The 24,438-nt window shown below is 40.2% G+C and overlaps 2 protein-coding genes and 1 long non-coding RNA gene across 15 annotated transcripts in view; 1 reads left to right on the forward strand and 2 right to left on the reverse strand.

Moving 5' to 3' along the window:
- Positions 1-374: 374 nt before the first annotated feature.
- UBXN4 (UBX domain protein 4) lies at positions 375-14,082 on the reverse strand. Of its 2 annotated transcripts, none has more exons than XM_031590749.2 (13): positions 13,926-14,082; positions 9,508-9,610; positions 8,638-8,666; positions 7,689-7,807; positions 6,988-7,147; positions 6,199-6,301; positions 4,802-4,856; positions 4,487-4,651; positions 3,608-3,735; positions 2,613-2,715; positions 2,151-2,282; positions 1,662-1,870; positions 375-1,001 (listed from the first exon to the last, which is right to left on the reverse strand). In XM_031590749.2, the coding sequence occupies exons 1-13, from the start codon at positions 14,005-14,007 to the stop codon at positions 863-865; spliced, it is 1,527 nt and encodes a 508-aa protein (XP_031446609.2). In that variant the 5' UTR covers positions 14,008-14,082; the 3' UTR covers positions 375-862. The 2 variants fall into 2 exon arrangements, with proteins under 2 accessions (XP_031446609.2, XP_089999707.1); XM_090143581.1 differs by lacking the exon at positions 13,926-14,082 and adding an exon at positions 13,228-13,562.
- Positions 14,083-14,147: 65 nt separating this feature from the next.
- Positions 14,148-24,438, forward strand: part of LOC149917198 (uncharacterized) — a 37,127-nt gene continuing 26,836 nt past the window's right edge. Inside the window, exons 1-2 of the long non-coding RNA XR_016468129.1 lie at positions 14,148-14,596; positions 14,682-14,853. This is a non-coding gene — a long non-coding RNA (uncharacterized LOC149917198). The remainder of the gene's footprint in view (positions 14,597-14,681; positions 14,854-24,438) is intronic.
- The window catches only part of R3HDM1 (R3H domain containing 1), a 42,603-nt gene continuing 37,621 nt past the window's right edge, over positions 19,457-24,438 (reverse strand). For 11 of the 12 annotated variants that reach the window (XM_031590741.2, XM_031590733.2, XM_090143565.1 and 8 more), the window contains 5 exons: positions 23,313-23,482; positions 22,960-23,110; positions 21,775-21,857; positions 21,188-21,272; positions 19,457-20,860 (listed from right to left, as the gene is read on the reverse strand). In XM_031590741.2, the coding sequence (XP_031446601.2) occupies positions 20,493-20,860; positions 21,188-21,272; positions 21,775-21,857; positions 22,960-23,110; positions 23,313-23,482 (857 nt within the window). In that variant the 3' untranslated portion in view covers positions 19,457-20,492. The remainder of the gene's footprint in view (positions 20,861-21,187; positions 21,273-21,774; positions 21,858-22,959; positions 23,111-23,312; positions 23,483-24,438) is intronic. The other variant, XM_090143564.1, reaches the window with a different exon arrangement.

A 24,438-nucleotide genomic window follows, 5' to 3' on the forward strand; every position in this document is an offset into this window, starting at 1 on the left:
CAGCACTGAACACCTGTAACTGTAAAAAAAATATAAATGCACAATACCTGTGGAGGAAGGAAAGTCAACATTCTTCATATGTGAAAGCCACATCCTCACCTTCAAAATAAAAGCTTCTGTGCTCTTGTACTGCAGTCTTTCTTCTCAGCATTTCCACTTTATGTGACAAAGAAAGTGTTTTTCTCCTGTAGCACCTTTTCAGACACTAAAAACTTTCATACTTCTTTTACCAGATTTCAACAGGAACTCCCAAGTAAGGTCATGTAAACTGAAACAACTGTGACTTGTATTTTAAATCTTAGCAAGTAAGCCTAGCTGCTTGCTTCTTTGTGACTATGTACCTCAGAGGAATGTTACAAGAAAAGACAGCTACGTTTTCTGGAAAATAGTTTATTGAGTGCTTGGGGAATTAAAAACTACAAGGTTTTGCTTGCAGTTGCAGAAGCAAGAAAAAAGTTAAACATAAATTAGTTACCTGATTTGCTACTTATAGTGCTTCTGACATCCTCGTTTTAAATCAGTCATTCCCTACTATGGCCTTTATATTAACACCTGTCGCTTAAATTTATGTAGCAGAATATTTAAAGATTAAAAAGTGCCTTACTAATGGCAGTAGGGTAATGATTATGAAAGCTGATGGAGATTTTCAATCTTTTCAACTCTTGACTTCTTAAGCCACAGCTACACCCACTTGATTGTTCTGAAACAGGCAACTTTATTCCATACTCCACTGACGGAATAAGAATTAAGTAAATAATTCAGTTGGTGTGAAAGAAGCCCCACCTCTCCAGAAGCTTTAGTTGACGTAAATCAAATAAGGGAAAAAAAAAAAAGCCTAACTCATTACTGCGGGTACTCAAAACTACATTTGTTGTGTAGAATTTCCATTCCAAGTATTGTTTTCATCTTCTCCATCATCTTGAGTCCTCAGTCTATATATTTTGCCTTCTTTTTTGAAGTCTTCCCCTCGTTTTTCTGTTACTCTTTTCCTGACAGTTTGCCTAGGGTACAAAAGGCAGTATGTAAATGGAGCATCCTTCCTTCTCTTATCCCCAAAAATAGGTTTCCTCAGCCCTTTCTTTCCCTGGGAAACAGTACCCAGCTGAAAATATGGCATTTAGTAGTCAGACAAACAGAACTTTGATTCTCCTGTCACTGAGGTGATAAATGTCTACTTCATGTGAAATAGCTCCTGGTATAACAGATTTCTCCTCCAACACAAAATCTCAACTCTCTGATCGACTGCTCATGTTCCTTGTGTAACTACACCATAAGAGAACTTTACATCTTCAAAATTTACACTTTCAAAATTTTTATCATCTAAACAGCATCAGCTCAAATGAAACCCGCATTCATAGTTACAGCTGAATTCTGTATTCATTAATGGCTGCAAAACTATCTTGTATTTTTTTTTCCCTACGCTGTAGTTGGAAACTGAAGCAAGCAAGTAAAGAGCTTGCTTAATTACACAAGTACAAAGCAAGATATAGCTTAATCAGGGCTGAGATGCAGTTTGTCTGCCCCCAGTTTATCCTTTAGCCACACGGAAGGGTGGTTGCCTGAAACTGCAAGTACAGATATGGTTCTTTTATAAGTTCAGTAAGATAAGACTAAAACAATTCTAGCAAGTACTTAGAGCCACCATAAACAGTTTTGATTACCTGCTTTGCTCAGAATTGTTAGAGTTTGAGGGATTTGAATGGTCTTGCTGATGGACTGTTCTTACAGTAGAGTCTGAGGGAGGTGGACTCGTAAACAGAAAGTTGCTAATAAATCTCCAAACTGCTAGGAGGGGATAAAGTATCGTGCCCAAGAACTTCCACAGATCACCGCCTGAAGCCTGAACAACAGAAGTAGCAGGTCTTCCTGCCTGGATACAAACACCAAAAGCAAACTTGTCAGGTATAAAAGCTGTACTCATGAGCAGCTCAACAGACACTAGAAAAGACCATATTTGGTTCCACAATAAACAAATATCTATGTCAATCTCTTTCCTAATTAGTCCAAACAAAAATTATACTAATTTTGCAATATGTCTCAGAGACAGTAAAGAACAAAATTCAAGCAGATATTATAATGGTTGACCAGCAGCACCTGTATAGAAACAGTACTGATGTTTGTAGGTGGATGAAGAACAAAGCAACACTTACTGGCAGCAGCACTACAGAAGCACTGGGTGCTAACTCCAACTCCAGTAACTTCTTTCCATAATCTTCTTTGGTAAATTCCCTTCTGGGAAACATTGTTGCCAGAGAAAAATTGCCGTAAGCATTACCAACAGTCTGTGAAGGTATAAAGAAAACATTTTAGTTACAACTAACTGCTCACTTTCCACTTTCTAAACAACTGCGGAGCTGCCAGCTGAGCATACATTGCCCTACTGACCAAGAGTTCTTATCAAAATTACAATGATCTTCATATGGAGAATAGCAGAACTTTTCATATCTCTTACAAGTTCCATGCTGCAGCTGTACAAAGGCAGTTGGTGGTTCTGGAGAATGCTGCTAACCAAAACTCACTTCAAATTAACAGAAAGGAAAGCAGCTAACAATGATTCTGCCATGTTCAACTAGTTGCTGCTACGTAGCTGAGAAAATGAAACACTGATTTACCTGTGCAGCAAACTGCCTCGCTTCTTCCAGCCGTGCTTCAGATGGGAACTGGTTAGTAAAGGAAGATCCATCTGGAAGGCGGAACTGAATCCTGGCTATTGCACTGCAGGACATTCACCACGGTCAGTTGGTATATTAACAATTACAAACAGTCCTGGGGCTTTAGCTTGGCAGTACTCAGGTGTGCAAGGGAGGGGCAGCCATCTGACTTATGGCAGTTCAGATAGCTTATGGATTTGGATTTGTGGTTGATAACCATCTTCTTTATATATCACCATGCATCTCTGTGTTTCACCAGACTCATCGGTATTCAAACAAGATGCTTATATTAATCACACAGAACAATGAATATATGAATGAAATATAAACCACACATTTTGTGTAGCCTGCATTACTTCTGTTGGATTTTTTGGGAGTTATATTATGAGGGCATAGGTATTCACTCTAGCTTGGCAGGTAATGCTACATTCAGCTATCTAACAGGTTTCTCCTGCACTGTGCCCTTTCTTCTGGGGTTTTGGTTCACAGTGGTTCAGTAACTATCTGAGGCCTCCATAAGTTAGGATACTTTCTGAAACAGGAGCCATGTCTGACTCTAATGCTTATGTCCATATAGTAGCCTTGCTGAATCCAAGCCAGTTGTGCCAGAGAAATAGCTGGGTCAGCACCACATTCTCCACCATAGTTCTGACATAACCACCTCATCTAGTTCCTTACCTAGCCCCATCATACTGGATATTCAAATCAAAGATCAGGAATCATTATCAGGAATGTCTAAAAGGATGCAAGTTATCTGAGAACATAACCATTAATGGAAATAGCTACGAGTTAATATTACAAAAGAAAGCTAATTTTTATGTCAGTATTTAAACACACCAGCATAGCATCAATCAATAGGTTAGGACATAGTATTAAATTTCTTAATGCTTATGCAAAGATTTTTTTAACCTTTCTTCCCATGTGTCTACATTTCTGCTTTCTCTAAAACAACTCACCTTCGCTCCTTTTGAGATGCTTCTTTCCTGGCTTCTATTTCAGCCTGTTTAGCCTGAAGAGCTGCAGCTTTTGCAGCTTCTGCTTCTTCCTTCGATTTTGCAAAGCGAGCTGCTCTCTCAGCACGATCCTTAGGAAAGGCCAAACATAAACCTTCATTTTCACTACGAACCTCAACTTAATACTCATAAAAACCTCAATCTGTACTGAGAACCCAACTGCTCTAGGTAGGCTGCACAGAGAAAAGGCAGTGGTGCTGCAAAGCTGTACTCACTGTCAAACTGCACTGTCTCTTGTCACTAGGAAAGATAAAATACGCTTTTCAATGAGTTACTTCATCCAAGTAGTCAGATAAGCCTTCCCATGAAAGTGTAACTTTCCAGTGAAGAGAAAGGGAAAAAATCTATGACAAGTCACATTGCTGTAGTTCTACATGTTCTAAGCAAAACTTGGAAACAAAGAGGAATTTCAGCTGTGAACCACTGATATGCATACATAAATACCTATATATATGAACTTAAAACTAAAACAAAAACCTCCATTTTCAAACAATTAAATATTTCCTGGGCTTCCATTTCAGATCTCAGTTTGAACTGCAATTTTTTTAAAAATGTTTAATGATAATTCATTACTAGGCTCAAGCTACATAGAAAAGAGCTAGCACATTAATTCTCACAGATATCATCATTAAGCATATAAAAGTAGAAGCTTCACAGCAAATGCTACTAAAATGCATAACTGTCACCATGCAAAGCCAGAGTTCCAAACAGAAAAACTGAAAATTTTTCAACGTTTCACCAAATGAGAAAATGTATCCTGTTAGTACTATCAGCCCTTGCAAGAAAGAAGCAGCAAGCTGTCATTCCAAATGAATAAATTACCAATGCAATCTGTTGCCTGATGCGCTCTCTAGCTGCCTTCTCTTCTGCTTTCTCTCTGTTCCTTTCCTCTAACATTCGTTTTGTCAATTCTTCCTCCTGACGTCTTTTGTACTCCAACATTTCTTTACCAGTTTTTCTCCGTTCTATTTCTTTCTTAATTTCTTTCTGAATAAACAAGAGAGACAATAAAAATGAGACCATAAAATTGCCTTGGGTAAGTGTAGGAGACTGAAGTATATTTGCTTAAAAAGCAATTAAGCATTTATTCAAATACGGGTGTCTAAATAAATACTGCAAGCAGTATTTTTGTTTTACCTGTTCTTCTTCTTTCCTTTTCTCCTCTCGTCTTTCTTCAAGCTTTTTTGTGATTCTAAATTTAAAGGAAAGGAAAAAAGCTTTAAAATGGCATTATCTACTATTAACATTCTTACTTTCAATGAAGCATTTCCCAGCACAGAAGAATAAAACACATGAAAGTGAGGAGGAACTGTAACACACTGCTAACAGCTCATGTAAGAGTAATGATTCATTCACACGTGGCTGTACCATCCCTAACAACACGAGGTAGTGATTCAGCACCTAGCCTGCAGTTTTTAATGGTAGTTTTAACATATTTCTTCTGTTCTTTTCTGTTGACTAAATGAAGAACATATTCTTGTTGTTTGACATCTTGTAAGACATACAATAAGCAATACTATTTGTAAACTATGGTAACAGAAACGCTAAGCTCAACCTGTTCTCAACTATTTAAGCCATCTGGTTTCTTCTGCACATCACTTCCTAAAATGGAAAACAAACAATATATAGCAAGTACTGATATAGGCACACATGTGTTTGTCCCATTTATCCAGACAGGTGCCTTAGAATAAGGACCAATGCACAAAATTTGCAATGTATTTTTAAGTCTGGGAAGAGGGCAGGCATGACGAAATGCCATGCATAGTCAGACAGGAGGAACTTTTTGTTTTTGTACTGTAGCTGCTGTTATGCTTTTTAAAAGAGAAATGCTAAGTACCACATGGCTTTGCCTCCTTTTTTTTCCTGATAGAAAATATGATGTACATATATGCAAATATAGTGCAATTTAAGATTCACATATATTTAAAAAATGAATTTTATATCTACATTAAAATAGTGACTTTTTTTTTTAATCAGTTTTGTATTTTTAATACCATACTTTTTAGTACTTGAACTAGCATTGCTTATTGGGCCTTGCTACAGTTCACTGATCAAATAAAAAGCAGAAGAGTCACAAAATAGAATTCCTCTGCCTTTTGCAATATGCCTGGACTGCAGTCACCAAACAGACAAGAAAATGAGAGGACATCTCTGTAGAAAACCTAGGTTAGCATTTCTAAACTAGTTTCAGTGCTTCCAGTACAATATTTTAACTCCTTCAAAATCTTTGCAGAAAGCATATTGTCTGAAAGAGATCAAAATAATGACATCATATCAAAGTAATGACAATCTTCTTAATTTTCCAGATTACCTCTTTATCTCAGGATATGAGAAAAATTAATTAAAAAGCTGATTCCCCCTACTATTAATCTCAGACATACGAACAAAAATAAGCCCACATGAAACGGCTGCTGATGACAACAGAATCAGCACCAAAATCCTGTAATTTAGCCTGATAAAAAAAAAAAAAAGTAAAAGAACTACATCCTGAGAAACAAACAGAATACATTAGATAGTCTACAAAGAAGAGTTACCTTTCTACTTTAAGTGCAAGATCATTCACAGGCTGAGCATTGCTCACTTGCTCATCTGAAGACTGAGTTGCTTCTTGGTTTGCCTGACTTGAATTTGCTCCATCTGCAAGCAATTTACAAGAAAGTAATGCATGAGAGAAAAGTTAAAGGCATATTTCTTAATACAAAAATATTAACTGTTTACTATTAGCCATAATTGGCAGAAACTAGGATATCTCTAGAAGAATCATAGAATCAATCACGGAATTGCTCAGGTTGGAAAAGACCTTAAAGATCACTGAGTCCAACCACGACCTAACCATACTACCCTAACAACCCTCTGCTAAATCACGTCCCTGAGCACCACATCCAAATGGATTTTAAATACATCCAGGGATGGTGACTCAACCACCTCCCTGGGTAGCCTATCCCAGTGCTTAACAACCCTTTCAGTACATAAGTTTTTCCTGATATCCAACCTAAACTTACCCTGGAAAAAAAGGAAAGGAGGTCCTGCTATTCAAACTTTTTATTTCCTGCTTTCCTGCTGTTTGATTTCAGATTACTAATCCAGAGGAGCCTTTTCAGCTGAATCCTAAACACTGCTTTTTTTTGTATTACAAACCATGTATTTCTCACATTAGAACAGTGCAGAATGACAAGTTCTGCAAGAAGCATCTGGTATGTTCAAGTTTTTCAACAAGTCCACTCAATCTATTATCTTTTATGTAATACTACATAGCAATTAAGACAAGGAAAAATATTTAAAAGCAAATCAGCTAGCATTTGTGTTAACATATTGACCGTTACCATCAGAAGGTCTTGCTTCAGACATAACAGACTCAGGAGAGCCACAAGGATCCGCTGTTGTGCACTGCATGTTTTCTGGAGCCCCATCAGATGGAGACGAGGGGCACAGAGCAGAGGACTGACATGGATTTTCCAGAGATTGCCCTTTGTCTGCGTGCATCTAAGAAATGGGGGGGAACAAGTGAGAGTATGATGTTTTCCTCAGGTTCAAACATCAAGGCTACTGACCTGGTTTTGGAGACTCGGTCCTATTTAAAATATAAAACTAAAATTATCCCATACTGAGTCTGACAAAGCCACATATACTTTTTTCTTAACTATAATCTTACACTCGCATTCCCAGTGATAGAACTATGCTTATATTTTGAAGCATATTTTTATAAACCCACATCATAAAACAGTATTACAAAACCACATACAAATTATTGAAAGAGTAGTTGGTGTATCATTCAAGCTTAGGCTTCTTGACACGCCTCCTTTCTGTGGGTGTTACACAAACGATTAAACAATCTGTGAAACAAAAGACAGCACAGCATTTCTGCTCAGGTCTTTCACACTCACTGAACATTATGTATTGAATTCAAACTTATTTTGTTAATGGAGGGAGATAAACACAATAATTCATATTTCTCCAAGGAGAATGTGAGGGCCTGCGAGCATACCCATCTCAGTCTGAAAGATCCACGTGTCACAAGCATTACCTGTTTTACTTTATGGATTCTGGTAACAAGCTCTTCAACAGAAACACTGCCAGCAATTACTTCCAAAGGGATTCCATTGTCTCCTATAAAAAAACTGGATGGAACGCACACTACAGGATCTGCGCAGCAGCAGTTAAGGGCAATGCGTGACAACAAATTTATAAAGTAACACTGTGAGGAAAAGCAGAAATCTTAGGTGCTGAATATCTCTATATTCAATATCCTATCTCCACCTGGTAACCAGTTGAATATATCAGGGGAGGAAGAAAAACAAAGCTACCAAATATGCTGGAAAACATCCCATACAACTGATTAGTATTTCGTCTTTTCCTTGAAATTGTTTGAGCCAAAGTTTTTTTCTCAGACAGACATACCCAACTACCAATTACTCTTTGATTTGAAAGCCTTCATGTTTGTGCAAGAGGACTTCTTATGTAAGTAATACTGAACACTTTACAGTACTAAGAAAATCCAAGTACCAAATTCTTTTTCAGCATCAGACAGAATTCCTGAGCTATAAGCAACAATCTACTTAAGGCAGGGGAAGCTTACCTAACCTCATGCCTGTGCTTCTGGCAAACCCAACTCACTACTTGTTCCTCCTCCTCACTAGTTCTGAACTTCAGATAACAGTTTAGAGTTTGGCTTTTTTTGTTTGTTTCTTAATACTAATTAGCACCAATGAGTTATTCTGTTTACATAAAGCTCTGGGTAACTTTCTATTAAGAGAACTGCACAGTATTAGCATTAAACAAACTTGCTCACTTTCTTTAAGTACTAACAGTAAGCTGAATATGTAGATGACACAATTTAACAACAGCTTATTATTTATTTTTGTGCAATAAGAAAATTTTTTAATAATATTGTTTATATTTAAGAACTGTCTGAACTTGTAGAGAGAAATTATCTGTAATCACAACATAGCATCTAAATTGTTTTTAAAGGATACAAATTTGAGAAAACTGCAGGCAGGCTTCACTGGTAAAAAGAAAAGATTCACGTTGAGGAAGAGCAATCACTTTGCAACAACTTCAGATTAAGCCTTTCATCATAAAAATAACTGTTCTACCACCACACGCGGAACTATTTAAATACTTGAGAGAACACTAAAAGCAAACTAGCATTGCATCTTCTCATTATAATTTTGCATAAGTGTTATCAATCCCTGCCGATCACAGTTGACTGCAGTAGATTATTTCTGGAAACAGTGCTAAGAGGCAATTGAGGAAAGAGATTTCTAACCCACTGAGTGCAAACAATGCAGTGTGTCTTCTAAAAGGTCTATAGAGCTTTTTAAAATAATGCAACTTTTGGAAACATCAACACACTTTGCTCACTGGAACTGAAGTTCTTATTCTAACAAAATTGAGTAATTTATCCAGAAGCCTCAGTGCTTCTGTGCTGTGTGTTGCAAAGGAGAGAATTCCTCCAGGGCCTTACAGACCTATCCTACTGAACAAAGGATTGACTCAAGTGTACTTGCATTTTGATTCCACGTTATTTTTACTTGGCCTTTTTTGCATCTTTTTCTCTTGAAAGAGGACATCCTCAAGCATTCTTTTACTAATGCTGAAGCCAGAAGGAAACATGCAAAAAATATTCTGCAAAACACTGCAGTACATTTGCAAATTTTCAGTTTTCTCAGATTCCGGTGGCTTCAGCAGTACTGAACTCATTTTCAGCAGTACTGAACTCATTTATGTTCTCAAACACTGTATTCAGACTACCTCCAGTGCAGGGAGAGGACTTCTCACGCCTCATACTTCCATCGTCGTCAATGAAAAATTGTATAAAAGACAGAATTAGAGTTGAATCAAACCTTTTGGTGTCGATTTTAATAGCAACAAAGCCATCGGAGGCAGCTTCGGTCACCTGAGCATCCTCCCACCTTGCAGCCATCTCAGCAGACTGTTCATCCTCACCTGCAAACACAACATACATGAAGCTGAACAAACTTCTGACTTCAGCTCTGCTTCAGCTGCTTGAAATCGTTGATAAAAGAGACTCTCTCAATTATTTTTAAATCAGTTAATCTTCTTTTCTTTCCTGTAATCTGGAGGTAATTCACTCCAGCTGATTCATCTCGCTAACGTGCCAAAAAAGGCAAATACACTGAAAATCCTTCCAAGACAGCAAGCACGTAGCTTGCACACTCATTCAGCATGGCAAGTTAGTCCAGGGGAGCAGACGGGACTGGACCACACAGATGGAACAGGGATAAAGGAGCAGGAACTGATGGCAGCCTGGGGATTGGCTTGATTGCATCATCTCATTGCACAACTGCCTGTGGGCCGCATTTTCACATTATAGGGAGCATGTTTATACTTTCATGTCCTGTATGCTATGCTCTTGTAATCTGCAAGGAGATTCCCATAGCAGCTGGAATGAACCATAGCTTCTCCCTGCCACTGGGCTTGACCTGCTAACATGCTATCCACTGTTTGTCCTTCCTAATAAATTTAAGTATGTATTGGTACAGTAGCTGCTAATGCAGGTAAAACTACACTTTCCACCTCTTATAAAATATTTCATAATTAAGTACAAGGCTTCAGAATTTGATAATTAAAAAAAAGCCTTTGTTCACAGATTTATTACTTTTGTGTTCCAGTTCTTGATATGAACAGTAACAGTGGGAATGGAGGAAAAGGAATCAGGAGCACTCAGGAACAGAAGAGCAGCTATGAAAGAAAGGGAAACTGAAAAAGGGGCCACAAATTCAGAACTGTTATTTTAATCACTTTTGTATTCTAAAGCACTGGTTCAGTGGGAATTTGGGTTAATCAGTAAATTCAGGTGAACGTTAATCAGTTTTCCACAAGTGCACTGACCTACAAGCATTTGTTTATCTTTAATTTCAATTATTTCCTAGCAGCTTGGAACTGACTGCGCTCTCAGAGAAGAGTCACATACTGGCTTCCTTAGCATAGAAGTCCATTACTCAATGACAACAACAAACTGTTTCATCCCACTCACTATTTCACACAGCATCTTTTACTCATGGATGACCAGGAGTGCCCCTGTGAAGTGTTGCTCCCTTAAGGTTGGGACTGGTTGCAATGCTGCCCAGAAGGAACAAATACAAAATGCTGCTTTTCGGAGAAGTGTTTTCCATCCGTACTTATTGATTTCTCCCTAGAAGCGTTAATCTCTGTCAGCCCAAGTTCACATTTAGGATATTTTTAGGGAACCAAGTGCAGCGGGTGGCTGCAGCTGTTCTGCCCAGTGGTGCAGCCTCTCCCCCCCCGCATGCTCAAATAGAGCCGCTGTGCTGCACACACTTTCACATGTGCTCATCCGATTAGGCTACTAAAAATACCTCAAGACTTGCCTAATGGTAACTTTTCCAGACAAACAACTGCTGCAGTTGGCAAAAGAATGCTGAAGGACAAAAACAGGTCAGAGATTATTCACCGTGCAGCCTCCGAGAGCCGTGATCCAGGAAGGAAAATGCTGATAAATCACCTTCTGTGAAACTGTACCTCGTGAAGCACTTTAGCATAGGGACTACCCACAGAACAGCTACTTGGGTATCTTTTTGTTAATAACCCTTCCCCACTTGGGAGTTCACGTCCATTTATCACAGTAACTGTACCCTGACAATGAAATGTGAAAGGCATGGAGAAAGCTGAGAGGCCACGATCAGCATTACTGGCAAAATTTAGATCTCAGCAAAACACCGAGTTATTACAACTGCCTCAGATCTCTTGTTCCCAGAACTCCCAGATTTCCCACACATCACTTTACTTCGCTTAGCAGCAATCAAAGACCTGCACACAACACTCACTCACACGTGCCAATCTCTTCACTGTGGTCAGGTCAAGTGAGAGCTCCACACGGGGACAGGTATCCATCACCTCCCACGTGATTCAGATCACTGAAAAGACTTTATCTGCAATGACCCAGTTCCTTTAAGAGGAATCTATTCAAAACCACCCCAGGTTGCCAAAGGACTTAATTCCCCTATTCCTCAGTCCTAAAATAAAACAGACAAATCAAAACTTCATAGCTTGTTCAGCACGCAGTCACCAGGTACAAACGTTTCCCTTACAGAAGGAGCTGTCTGGCTGCTGCGTTTCCTAACTCCTCAGTGAGGACAAGGATTGCCCATTCTGGAAATGACAGAATGCAGGGCTGCTCACCTCCTCCTCACGTTACTTCACATGTTTAACTTGAAAAGTGCTTGGATACAGGTTGGCAGGAAAGCACTAACAAATAAGTAGCTGATTGCAAATCGCTCTTTTGTTAAAGAACAAAAAAATCCTAAAAATAAAGTTATAAACAAAGGGCTGTTCCTACAAATGTTTCTAAAAAGAAACACAAACTCTTTAGCTGGAAGTGCTTTTTCTCTACCCCACAGACCCCTCCCTTTTTCCACTTCTGAAAAGACACCTCTTAAAACACAGCCTAGTATTTTCAATATTAGAACACGCCTAACTTTTGGGAATAAATAATCTTAAACACCCCAATCAGAACAGAGGAGGCATCCAAGGAAGTTTCACGTGAAAACAAACAACTAACTTCAGTCTTCTAATTGTGCAGGATGGAAAGCCATCTACAGAAGCCATCTACCTCTACTAAGAAGATATTGGAGACATCCATGAGATGTGCTAGAGTATGTAAGATCCCAACTAGAACTATACCAGGAAGGTTTAAAACTACACTATGAAGTTCACAAACAGAAATGCTGAAGAAAAAAAGAACAACATGCAACTGCAGTTGCAAACACTGCCTCATTGTTAAGCTAAGCAGCCACATTACATTTTGCCTGAGTAGGAAATAATCTAGAGTCAGAAGGAATAATTCAGTCCTTCATTCCTGGTGCTTGTCCAGAGAAGTGCAGCAAACTGGAAGAGATGGACGAGCAGATGGTAGTAGAAACCAAACAAAAAGCAGTGAACCAAGCAGACTTCAATTATTTTGGTCAAGACTGAAACTCGTAGCTAGCTATCCTTCACAGTGCTCACACTACAATCACAGATGATTTGTATTTGCTATTTACTGTTCTTCCACATTATTAATGTTTTGTCCCCCCATAGATCACTGAGCAAAGTGTACAAAGCATCTCCAAAGAACACTTCTGAAAGCACCTCTTCCTGCTCGGACAGCTGCTTTAGGAATGCCTGTTCTTTCAGTATGGCTATGGGCCAGTGTGCAGCACCGAGATTCAATATCACCACCACGTGAGTGTTACAGTATCAAAGCAAGGCTACATCCCTGCAGACACACACTTATGGCCAGCCTGAGCACCTGTGCATTCCCACACCCACCCAGTCCAATCCACATCCAAAAGAAAAGGACGTTCTGTGCAGTTCTTGAGCTGCACGAAAAAAAAACACTGGAAGTTACAGCACTCGCTTCTCAACTCCGATGCACTGCATCAGGTTCAAAGGAGTTTGAAAGGGTTCTGAATGTGACAAAAAATCTTTAAGAATGTGAGACATTCAAGAAATCCAACAGAACACGTCTAACCCTGAAGAAGTGAAGCTCTGCAGAGCACCTGCCTTCCTCCCGCTCACCACCTGGCTTTGCACGTACTTACGTACAACACGTCGGCACCCACGAAGGCAATGAAGGCAAACACGCTGAAGAATGCTTAAAGAAAAGGCAAATAAACGAACAGAGCTAATAACCGCGTCTTAAAGGCAGTTCAGCACAGCTGCCATCACGCTGTCAGGGCTTTCAAACGCCGCCTGAAGCTCGCACCCCGGGACAGCCGCACTGCAGCTGCTCCTCCTCGCTCCTCTGCACGGGGTCAGAGTCAGGGCGAGCTAACCTCCTCCGGCGGCCCGCCGGTTACACGACAAACAACACGGAGAAGCCGAAGGGAAAAGGAAGCCTTGCGCCCAACCGGCCCCGCAGCCCCAGCGGTTCGAGCGCGGCGCTCCACGCGATCGGCGGCGCCGCCCGGCCCGGGGACACGGCGCGCCGGAACGGCCCGGCGCTGACACAGCACAAACGAGCGCACGCCGCGGGCGCAGCAACAGCTGGCGGAGCAGCGGCCGAGGAGACGGAGCGCGCGGGGCCGCGGACACGCCGGGCCGGGCCCGCCCCGCGGTTCGGCTCGGCTCGGCGGCCCCACGCGGACCGGACCGGACCAGCCCCGCAGCCCCGCCCGCCGCTCGCGGCCCGCAGGGCAGGGCCGGGCCCGGCAGCGCGGCGGCCTCGGGCGCCGTGTCAGCGCGGAGGAGGCCGAGACCCGACGCTCGGCGCCGCCGCCCCGCTCCGGCCGGACCGTACCTGACACAAACACGACGAAGACCGAGCTCCGCTGCTTGGCGGCGGCGATGGCGGCCGGGATGGAGCCCCCGAACCACATCATGGTGACCGCCGGGCTCCGGAGCCGCGTCAGCCGCTGTGCGCATGCGCCGCGACCGCCGCTCCGCCGCGCCGACCGCTCGTCACGCGCCTGCGCCGGGGGCCCGCGCCCCGCCTTCTGATTGGTGCCCGCCCTCGGTCGCGCGCTCGATGGCGGCAGATTCGCCTCGGTCTGTGGGGACGATGGCTGCCATGTTGGGCGCTTCGCGCGTCTCCTCCGGGCGGTTTGTGCGCTGTGTCCCGGTGCCGTGTCGGGCTCGAGGCGGCTCTGAAGCTTCACTGCTCTGTGGCTGCCGGAGGGAAAAAGGCGCCTACGCGCGTGTGGCGTGTGGTGAGGGGCTGTGCGGGCAGGGGGACGCAGCTCAGCCGGAAAGGCTGGGGTGCGTGAGGGGGAACTGACAGAAAGCGGTGCTCAGTGTGTGGAAAAGAACCGAGCGAGGCTCGCTGTGGGAAGGTGAGCGCAGCCGAGCCGTGAGGGAGCAGCGCTGCTCAGGGACGTGCCTTGGAAAGCACGATTTTCTACCGCTCCTACACTGCTTCAAACAACAGAATTTTGCTGACACACACCAAGGGAAGAGCCCACGGATCATCTGGTAAGGGTTACATCTGGACGTCAACAAGAATTACTGATGTTACATTCTCAAATAGGTACAGTTTAACACGTCTGTCTAACCACAGGGTCACTGAGCTGCTGCAGTTGCAACTATGCTGCCGTTAATCTGAGAGCTCCTGAAGCAACGTCCCACAGAAGCTGCAAATACATGGAGCGTTTGTAGTGCAGGCAGGGATCAGGCTGGGCTGGTTGCACAGTGAAGGACCCCAGAGGGCAGAAAGCTGCACGTGGATTAAGGTACCTTCCAGAGCTTTGCTCTAAAAAGATTTTAAAGGGTTTTCTCATATCCAGCCAGCTTCCCGAGTTGGTTATGTATGTAATGTTGCGCGAGGTGCAAGGAAGCTTTGCAGCCCACCTCCACAGCATTTGCTGCTGCAAGTCTAAGACTTCTGAGAACATACGGAGCCAAATTTGATTGAAATTCCATCTGTCACTCTTGTGGAAATTTTAGCTAGTATCAGATAAACACACAAAATTGAATTTGGCAATCATTATGGAAGATAATGCAAGAAGGCTGTTTACATTTTAGGACATTGGTGATTCACACCTTCCCCCTCAAAAAACCCCACAAATCAGTGCAGATTCACTTGGATTGTAAAGGAAAATATTTTCATGAGTGAATTTCTTTTAATTGCACTGTTACTGAATTCTAATCAATGGTCCATTAACAAATCAAAGTATCAGTTCCAGCTAAAAGGGATTTGAATTAACATAGAGACAAGCTGTGGTGTGTTTCCTAGCATCTGTAAATCAGTGCTGTGGACTATCCTAGCACTGTCCTAGTGCTGTTTCTTACAGTAACTAGTTTGGAAACTGTACAGACAGCAAGGCTGTGCTGCATACCAGTCTCTCCAACTAATCTTACAACCACTGCAAGGAAGAGTTACAAGGTAGGTGTTAGAAAGGTCCCCAGTTCTGTAAATTGAGTTTGATGTAATGCAGTATTGCATTTTTTCATTTTCTTTTTTAATATAGTTTCTTTAAGTTAGCTATCAAGTACTGTTTGGAAACATTTGGAAATGTTGAAGCTAGTACATACCACAGCCAACTTGTAGCATTTCTGCACCTAAAAATTTTCACTGCTCTCAGCATGTTATATCATCATCAGTCCTTAGTCTAATTCAGGTTCTCAGTCAACTGGGGCATGGGAACTGAATTAAGAATGAACTTCACTGGTGAGCATTATACATAGTAGCAGAGTTTATTTTTATACCTAATGGCAGTTTTTAAACCAAATGACTATCAGCAAGGTGAAAATTTTCCTATATGGCTCTTTGGTTTACAGCACTAGTCTTTCTGACATTAAATATCTCTCCAGAAGTGCAGAAACAATTCATTTTGCATGCATCCCACAGAACGACTGCTCTGTGCTTTACTGGTAAGATTGACAAAATAAAACAGCAGATGTTTATGTGTTTGTGACCTGTACCAAATTTTAATGCTTCTTCATCTCTTATGCAAGATTCACTTTCACCTGACAAATTTTGACGGTCGGCAAAACATTGCAAAGAAGTCAAGTAGTTACAAGCCGGATAAAAAATAAGCTTTGCTAAACAGGGCCTGTCAGATAGGTCCAAACTCCAGCCCTACAAGTCTAAACATATGGAGCCACCACTGAACAAAGGGGAGGTTCACACATCTTAGGTTAAGAACATGACTGCATAATTTTCAAGTCAGCCAAGAGACACCTTCATTTATGTTGGACCTCACATCTAAAATTTTCATGTGTGAATAATGGCTTTTCTCTTAATTTTCAGATAAAAGCACTTAAGGGGACATAACTTTCAGAAAGTTTTGGAAATTAGGCCCTTTTAAGGGTTCTGGTTTACATGTGAGAATTAAGACTTTAATGTTGTGCACTGTTTAATTTTATGTTCATTGACATCAGTAGCCAAAAATACCCAAACAGCAGGATCAGAAATTTGAATAGAGGCAGCACATCAATATTCATAAAGACTGGACTGTAGAAACACCAAGGGGACTGAAGTCAGTCCTTTCTGAGCTACAGTCATTTTTTATGACATTAAATTTAGAGGTGGTTTGATCAGTTTTCTCCGAAGCTTCATATAAGCATTCTTTGCCTCAGGGCTAAATATGGGAAATTACAACCAGCACCAATTTTCATGGGAAATGGAGCATGTCATGTAGCTAAAACAGATCTTTACAAACATTAGTTGCGATTTTAATTAAAACTCTCTTTTCACATCCAAACAAGTTACTATGAGAAAATTAACTTAAGCTAGCAAACATCAAATGTGAAGCTTTAAGGCACAATCAAGTGTATAAACATGAGAATAAAACTTAATTCCACCTTGAGAGCAAAATGGCTTGTGTCACTGGGTAGGTAAAGGAGCTGTTGGAATGACAGCAAAACTGGTCTTAGTGTGAAATACATTTTGTGTATGATAGTACCTTATTTGATTCACCAAGCTAAGCAATTCTTTCCATGCTGTGACAGAGCAGAACTCCCATCTATGTACCACCATCCTCATCTGGATCTCAAAACGTAATTTACAACTTTAGTCTGCCCAGGTCCAGTGATGTTAGGGATGGCTGCAGTAGTTAGACCTCAATATCAAGTGCACCACAATGTTCAGTTTCTTTCCTTGTAGATGTTCCACTATTGTGGTGCTCTTTGAGGTCTTTGTGAATGCAAGAAAAGGATTTCAGATTAAAATGGGATCAATTTGCTTAGGGAGGAGTCTCAAGAAGATGCAAGAAACAGATTGCTGACATTTCACTTTCTGCCGGCTTGGCAGCTGGGCGGAGGCTGCAAGTAGATTCTCAGGTGTGCTGTTATGTTTACCTGAACCCAGGCACATGCCTGTGGGGTTTTCAGTGCTCCCCAGGGATGGGGCTTGTTTGTTTTCTTCATTATGAACATTTGTTTTCAGTGTACAATCACAACAGTGAACGTGTTCACAGTTCAAGGATGCATTTTGTATAGTAATATTACTGCATTAATTAAAAATTGAACCCAGGTAATAGCCTTGGGTGGAGTAGGTAATAGATTCACCCAAGCTTTCTAGTTATTCTTGAGTGCTGTTTCCTCAGCCTTAGCAGTTACAACATGCTCCCAACCCAATGAAATGTATTAAATCACTGCAATATGATTTGTATCCTTACTTAATTCCTTTCGCCATTAATTACTTTTAAAATGGCTCCAACACGGAATGGCAGGAAGCGCAAATAAACTAATTCTAGGTTGGTGTGAACACTTGAGAAAACTGGTTTTCCATACAGTATCTATTCTCAGCTGGGAAATAAATCCAGTTCCAGGGTCTTTGTATACAGACCTAAGTTGTGCCTTTTTACAAACCAAAGGGGACAGAAGTGTAAAAGTCAGGGAAGTACAGCTGGTCTTACTTATCTTATTTGAAGTTTGAAGGCTAATGTCTGATGAGCCCTCTTTTAGGGGCTATAAGTGGCACAAAACATGCAGTCAACAAATCACTGTAAAGCAGAAGTATTTTTTAACTCTGAAGTCTAAAATGGGTACAGAAGCCTTTGACACTTACTGAGTCCTGTTCATAATCATCAGTGAGGCACATATCAGCCTATCCAGACAAAAAATGTAACTGCTCCTGCTCAACAGAAAAAAAGTGCCCAGAAAGGGTGACCTGTCTAGTAATAGTAGGGAGGAGTCATATTCTGGATTAGCATACATGACTTATTAATTGCTCTGGAATGGCTAGATTGGATGTTGTATTTAGTACTGTTCTTTGGTCATTCAGAATGGATGGTAACTCAGTTATTCACTCTTCTACATCTGTGGAAAATCTTGTCCTATAATTCTTTTTTTTACCCAAAGGCAGCAACTGCCTCTCCAAGTTCTAATTTACAGGATTAAAACCATAATCTTAAACTAGTTCTAGTTATTGGCTGGAAGCAGTGATGCAGCTTGTGCATTGGTCACGTTATCATCCATACTGTTCAGGAGTGGAATACTGTAACTTAGATAACCTGGGGTTATGTTTTCTTTGGTCGTGGGTGTGGTAATCTACAGTGATTCCAGCTCAGGATGAAAACAGATATCCTCTCAGGTATACTTAATTCAGCTAGTAGCAGATGTACTTGAATGTCAGGAAGCATCCATCCTTTGAGCAAAGTGGTCCTACTTTTAAATAGATGTGTATTTTAGCTAGGGGCTTAAAGTTGAACGTTCTCCTTCTGCTGTAGGAGACATCCAGAGGGAAAGTTTACCTTTAGTTATGTAAATACGTGTCATTACAGGCTGTGGCAGAACCAAGTCCCACATGCTTAATTCCTTACGCTACCTCATCCCCAGACAGACCAATTTTCTTCTGTGCACTTTGATTAATCACACAAACGATTTAAAAACGAAACATGCAGAAGATAGTTCATGCTGCTTCATACATTGATGTTTAGTTGTCCAGTAGTAGAATTTTTGAAACAAGGAGAAAATTAGGCACCAAAATTATTTACTTAACCACTGTAGAATGTTTTTAAATACAACATTTACATTGAGTTTCCACTTAGAGGAATTAAAAATGCATGTTTTACAAAGCTGTGGCCTTAAAGGAAGGAAACTGGTTGTTAGGACCCGTGTTAAAACAAGAAAAAACACAGCTAAACAGGGGCAGCCCTTATAGTCTCTGATTTATTCTTTCTTTTCACTTGTATGGGGGAAATGTTGAAAAAAATGGAGAACATGGTGTAAATAAATGCTTTAAGAAGATGAAGAGATGTTGATTTAAAAAAAAAAAGTTACAGTAGATTTTCAAGTTATTTTCTCACATTTATAGGGATTCAAACCATCAGTGTGTTCCATCCAGGTTTCAGAAGACTTCTAGAAGCTTAAACAAATGCACCAAAAAAGTTTGTGTTTGTAAACATTTATTTTCTTGAACTGAAAAAGGCTTGCATCAGCACACATTGTACAGCCTTGCAAATTACACAAATTGAAAAAAATGTTTGTTTCATTTTTATGTGCAATGAGTCTTTTGATGTCCAGTGAGTATCTGCAAATGATGAAAACTTAAACCATTAAAAAAGTTTCCAGCTCTTATCAAACACAATTATCTTAGCGTGAAGAGAAAGAGATTCATACTGGTGGGAACACAATTAAAGTGCAAACATTTTGTCACCTGTGAAGATACATTTTAGTTTCTTCACTTTTTTGCTAAAAAGAAATATTAAAATGTGATTCAGTGAACATTCTTTGTAATCTATTCATATTCCCCTTTAAATACTTATTCAACTCATTGGATCAAAGCGAATCCTTCAAGGGCACAATGAACTTGTAGTTTCTTTTGACATCACCTGAATGAATCTCAAAAGAAACCAACCATCTAAGGAATTAACTAATTACTAAAATTATATATTTGTTTTCTTTAAAAAACAAAAGAAATGCAAGGGACAGGGAACAGGTTAATCTGAATCTTTTGGGCAGTTCACTAGAAAATGAGCGTAATTCCTTGAAAATGGTTCTCTTTCCCCCTACACCAATCCTCAGGTTCCTGCTTTGGAATGGACAGCTGTGTGCTGGCAGTGAACAGGGATTATAAAATACAAATCTGCATGTGGGCTTTTATGAACGTTTGCTGTACAATAGAACTTTGGATCTGATACAAGAAGTCAAAAATATAAAACAAAACTATTATAAAAGTAGGGGGGGGCATTTCAATGGCATTCTGTATAGAAAGCTGCCTTTCTCAAAGATGATTTCTTGCTCTTGTCTGGAATTAACTTTTTCATCGTGCTGGATCACTGGGTTATTCTTCAATGGCTAATGTCACTTATGACAAAACATCCCAGGAATCTCTGTGAAAAGAACAGAAACCCCACAACATTAAGCCGATCAAGGAGAGGAGGACATGGAAGTAGTAAAGGCTGAGTGTCCACCGATGTAACTGCTACTGAGAACTAGCCCTTTCCAGGATATGAAAGTCGTAGTGCTTCTTGCTTGTTCTCAGCCTGAACTTGTTAACTGAGGTACTACTTTGTTTCTTCAATGCGTTCTGAGCAGCCGACATTGTAGGGAACATAGCTAGAACCGTGTAAGTGGAGGCCAAGTCAGTAGATTTGCATGGCTCAGTGTTCACATTACTATCTCCGCTGCCACAGTAACGCCGGTGGTGCTGCTGCTGTGTTTGTAGACACTGTGAATCCCTCAGCCACCGGATCTTGGCACCAACTTTTAAAAGTTCTCCAAATAATTTTTCTGCTTCCATACGAGTTATACCTTCTGGCAGCTCAGTTATTTCTAGAACTTTTCCCACAACTGAAACAAGAAAAACATCGAATCAAAATTCGTTTTTGTACTTAAAGATGCATCAAGCAGCGGAGAATGAGTTATTTTATCCTCATATCTCCAGTTGGCTGATATTACAGGCTACTACAAAAGCATTCTGTTGTTGGTAGAGGGCAATGCTTCTTTCACATTTAACGCTGCTTACAGCTGCAAGTGTACAAATAAAAGCTGAGATTACAAATAGGCTCCTTAAAAGAGCAAGGCAGGGAATCAATGCTGAATTTTGCAGTAGATTTGTGAACTGACTGTACCGTCTGACTTGCTTTGCTCTTATACATCACCTGGCTAGTTCTATACCTGGTTCTCCTGCACCGAGATCTGCTGAAGCAGCCTTCTTTGCTGGTTTCTTTCCCCTGTTTCCATGTCTGTTTCCAGGCTGACACTAGAGAGATGAATATAAATGATGTACTTTAGTGACAAGGCATTGTATCTTATAAGTTCTACATTACCTCAGTGTAAATCCTTGACTTCAGAAGAAAGGAAGGAAATGATGAAAAAATCACCTTAAAACTTCTCAGAAGAAAATAAACCACCTCCCCCCAAACCCAGCACATCTTCTGGCTGATCTCTGGTAGAACTGAGCAAGGCAGGAGTGGAGGGTTTAAGTCTCTCCCCAAAACTAAATACAGTTTTGCCAACACTTAATATTTTCTTTTCTTGTAAGAAACAAAGTGCTTTCCAGTCAATTACTTCTCCAATGCAATAATAAGTTCCTATAAGTTCCTATAAGTTCCTATAAGTTCCTATAAGTTCCTATAAGTTCCTATAAGTTCCTATAAGTTCCTATAAGTTCCTATAAGTTCCTATAAGTTCCTATTCACGGTTATTATAATTGCAGTCCTAAACTGCTTTCTTCTGTGTTGCCAGGAGAATGTTCTCTTTACCTGTTGGCTTGCTACTTGTCCACGTAATAAAGATGGTGGATTGTATTGCAGGGGCTGGCCAAGCAATGGGTATCTGGCATCTCCTTAAAGAGAAAGGTAATTAGAAGGGTCCCCCCCACCCCCAGAACATAGTAACAGAATTTAGAGGTTTTGTGTATATCTTTTGTAGGAGAAAGCAGAATGAGTATGCACAATGCAGTGTATCCAGCTAAGCTAGGAAAACAAGATTTAGTGTGATGAAGTCACATACTGATCACAGGGTGAAAAGGTACAAGCCCAAGGCTTGCATTTAAGAGTTACGCTGAAAAACACAATAACATTATTTACTGTGCTGTCACCTGAAAATGACTTTAATAAAGGAGTTCTCAGTGTACTAATTTAACCATTTCCATGGTTGCATCCTTGGTGAGTGCCAGGTATGTCTTCATATTCCTATTTGCGCCCAGGACTACCAAACGGAATTTTTTAACAATCACAGAAGATTAAAAAAGTTGAGAGATGTAGTTTGCAACAGGCGACTTGGAATTTTTACACCAGCAATGGAATACCAAAAAATGATGTAAAGGTTGTGCAGCACAGAACAAAGACAAACAAAAGAAGTTTCTCATATCAATAAGGAAGACACAGCAGCATTTTCTCTAAGTCTCGCTTTACAAATGTAATTTTTCTAGAAAATAGACCCATTGATTTTCAGTTTTGGAACTACACACCAGGACATTTTTGGTCAATGCCAAAGGACTTCTTGTTTGTTTTCAGACTTCCACATTATAATGAAAATTCCCTATTTTCTGGGTTTTTTTTTCTTTCTTTTTTTTTTCCTGATAACATGGCAGAAGAGGAATTAAATTATTCTACAAGAGACTTTTTCTGCTATCATATCAGTTTTTCTAAAAGAAATGAAGAATTCACACATAGCAGTGGTTTGATTCAATGCATTCATCAATGAAGAAAAGGGTTTTGGCAGAACATTCATCTTAAAACTACAGTTCTATCCCTGTAAGATAACATCATAACACCATAAAATGCATTAAGATGAGCTAGTGGATAGCTTTGTGGATCTTCCTTCAGTAAGATTACTATTGCAGTGAGCCACAGTTTGTCAGAAAATCCTTATGTCTTTTAAGATACATTTCAAAAAAAACAAACAAAACAACACACGCACATTTTAGTCAACCAAAAATATACCTTGTCCAGGGATGAAAGGTCTAGAAAACTGGGGCACAATAGAAAGAGGTGTTAACGTGGGACGGATGTTCTTGAGGTTTGACAGCTGAGCTGGTGCTGGTGATTGGGCTGGCGAGGTGACAGGACTACCTAGTTGAGGACTATGCTGCAACTGGATAAACAACAAGTGTGTATTTAAAAAGGGATCCAGTTGAACAAGCTAAATTACAAGCATTCCAACACTGGAAGCAAAAGTACTATATTAAGTACTATCAGTATAGACTTTATTCCAAAAAAGAACTTTTGGGAAAAAAAAAAACAAAAATGCAACTCATGCAAATAAGTCATGCTGCAAAATAAAACAAAACTCATACCTGTGCAGCACCGTCTAAAGTGCTAAGTTCTGTGGACTTCTGCCCCCTTTGCTGATCACAGTAATATTTATTCTGTTTCCACTGTGGAGGTGAATGATTCCGAGGCTGAGGGTTGTTGGGTATATTTAGCTGCATCATTACTACTCCTCCACCCGGTGGTGCTGCTACTGCTACATGGCAAGAAGAAGTGGACAGTATACAGTTAGTTTATCATCAATTTTAATTCTAATTTTAGTAGAAAAGACATGAATTAAAACAAAAGAAAACAACACTTAAAACATCCTTCTAAATAACCTGCTAGTTTCTAGACAACTAGGACAGGATATTCTGTACAATTGCATTTCCACTACCAAATAAATCTGCACTAGATTAGCTTAAGAGGTTTCCCAGAACTACAGAAGATAAACGGAACCACTGAAACTCATTAGTGGGAATATTTTTTAAAAGAAATTCTATTTAACAATAGTTAGAAGTATTCTACATTTACTGTAGTTATCATCAGAGTAATGCTCTCTTTGATATGGTGAGAAAGATCTGAAATCAGTCTGTAGTCCAAAGCAACATTTTATTCATTCACAGATTTTATAACAATCCTACAAGTCTGGGACTGGTTTTTCTGAGCAGGGAATGTAGTTTGTTTCATGCTGCCGGTACCATTTAGCTGCTGTGGTAGCTGCAGAAATTCCAGTTAGGGGAGAAGAGCCAAACAGCCAATGCTGTTCCATATGGTTTTGTGTAAAGAGCTGTGATGAGAGTTTTTCTGAGAGATTAGTTGTTATCCCCCATCCCAGGTAATTTATATAGTGTCCTATTTACTTGGAAATGGTTGTTTGCAATTTCCTTCTTTCTTCTATGTTATGTTTACATAATTTCTCAGAAACCATGATTAAAATACACAGTTTGAACACCATTTATCATCCAACTTCACTTCCTTCAAACAGGGAGTCCACAATCTTCTCAATTCATTACCTACATCATACCATCAGTTAGGAAAAGTCAATCAGATTACAAAATGCATTGCTCCTATATCTTCTTAAAATGGGCTATTGTATTCACTACCCCTGCATTCCAAAAAGAAACAATCTGATTCCTTGGAAACACAAACCATACAATGTAGAGTAACAAG

The sequence above is a fragment of the Phasianus colchicus genome, chromosome 7 (genome assembly GCF_987193195.1).
Source record: "Phasianus colchicus chromosome 7, bPhaCol1.hap1.1, whole genome shotgun sequence".
NCBI classification, from domain to species: Eukaryota; Metazoa; Chordata; class Aves; order Galliformes; family Phasianidae; genus Phasianus; species Phasianus colchicus.

Coding starts and splice junctions, on each gene's coding strand:
- UBXN4 (XM_031590749.2), bottom strand. CDS start 14,007: ATGATGTGGTTCGGGGGCTCCATCCCGGCCGCCATCGCCGCCGCCAAG. Junction 8,667..9,507: donor ATTAAAATCGACACCAAAAG/GTTTGATTCAAC, acceptor TCTTTTTACCAG/TGAAGCCTGCCTGCAGTTTT. Junction 6,302..6,987: donor TGAAGCAAGACCTTCTGATG/GTAACGGTCAAT, acceptor AATTGCTTGCAG/ATGGAGCAAATTCAAGTCAG.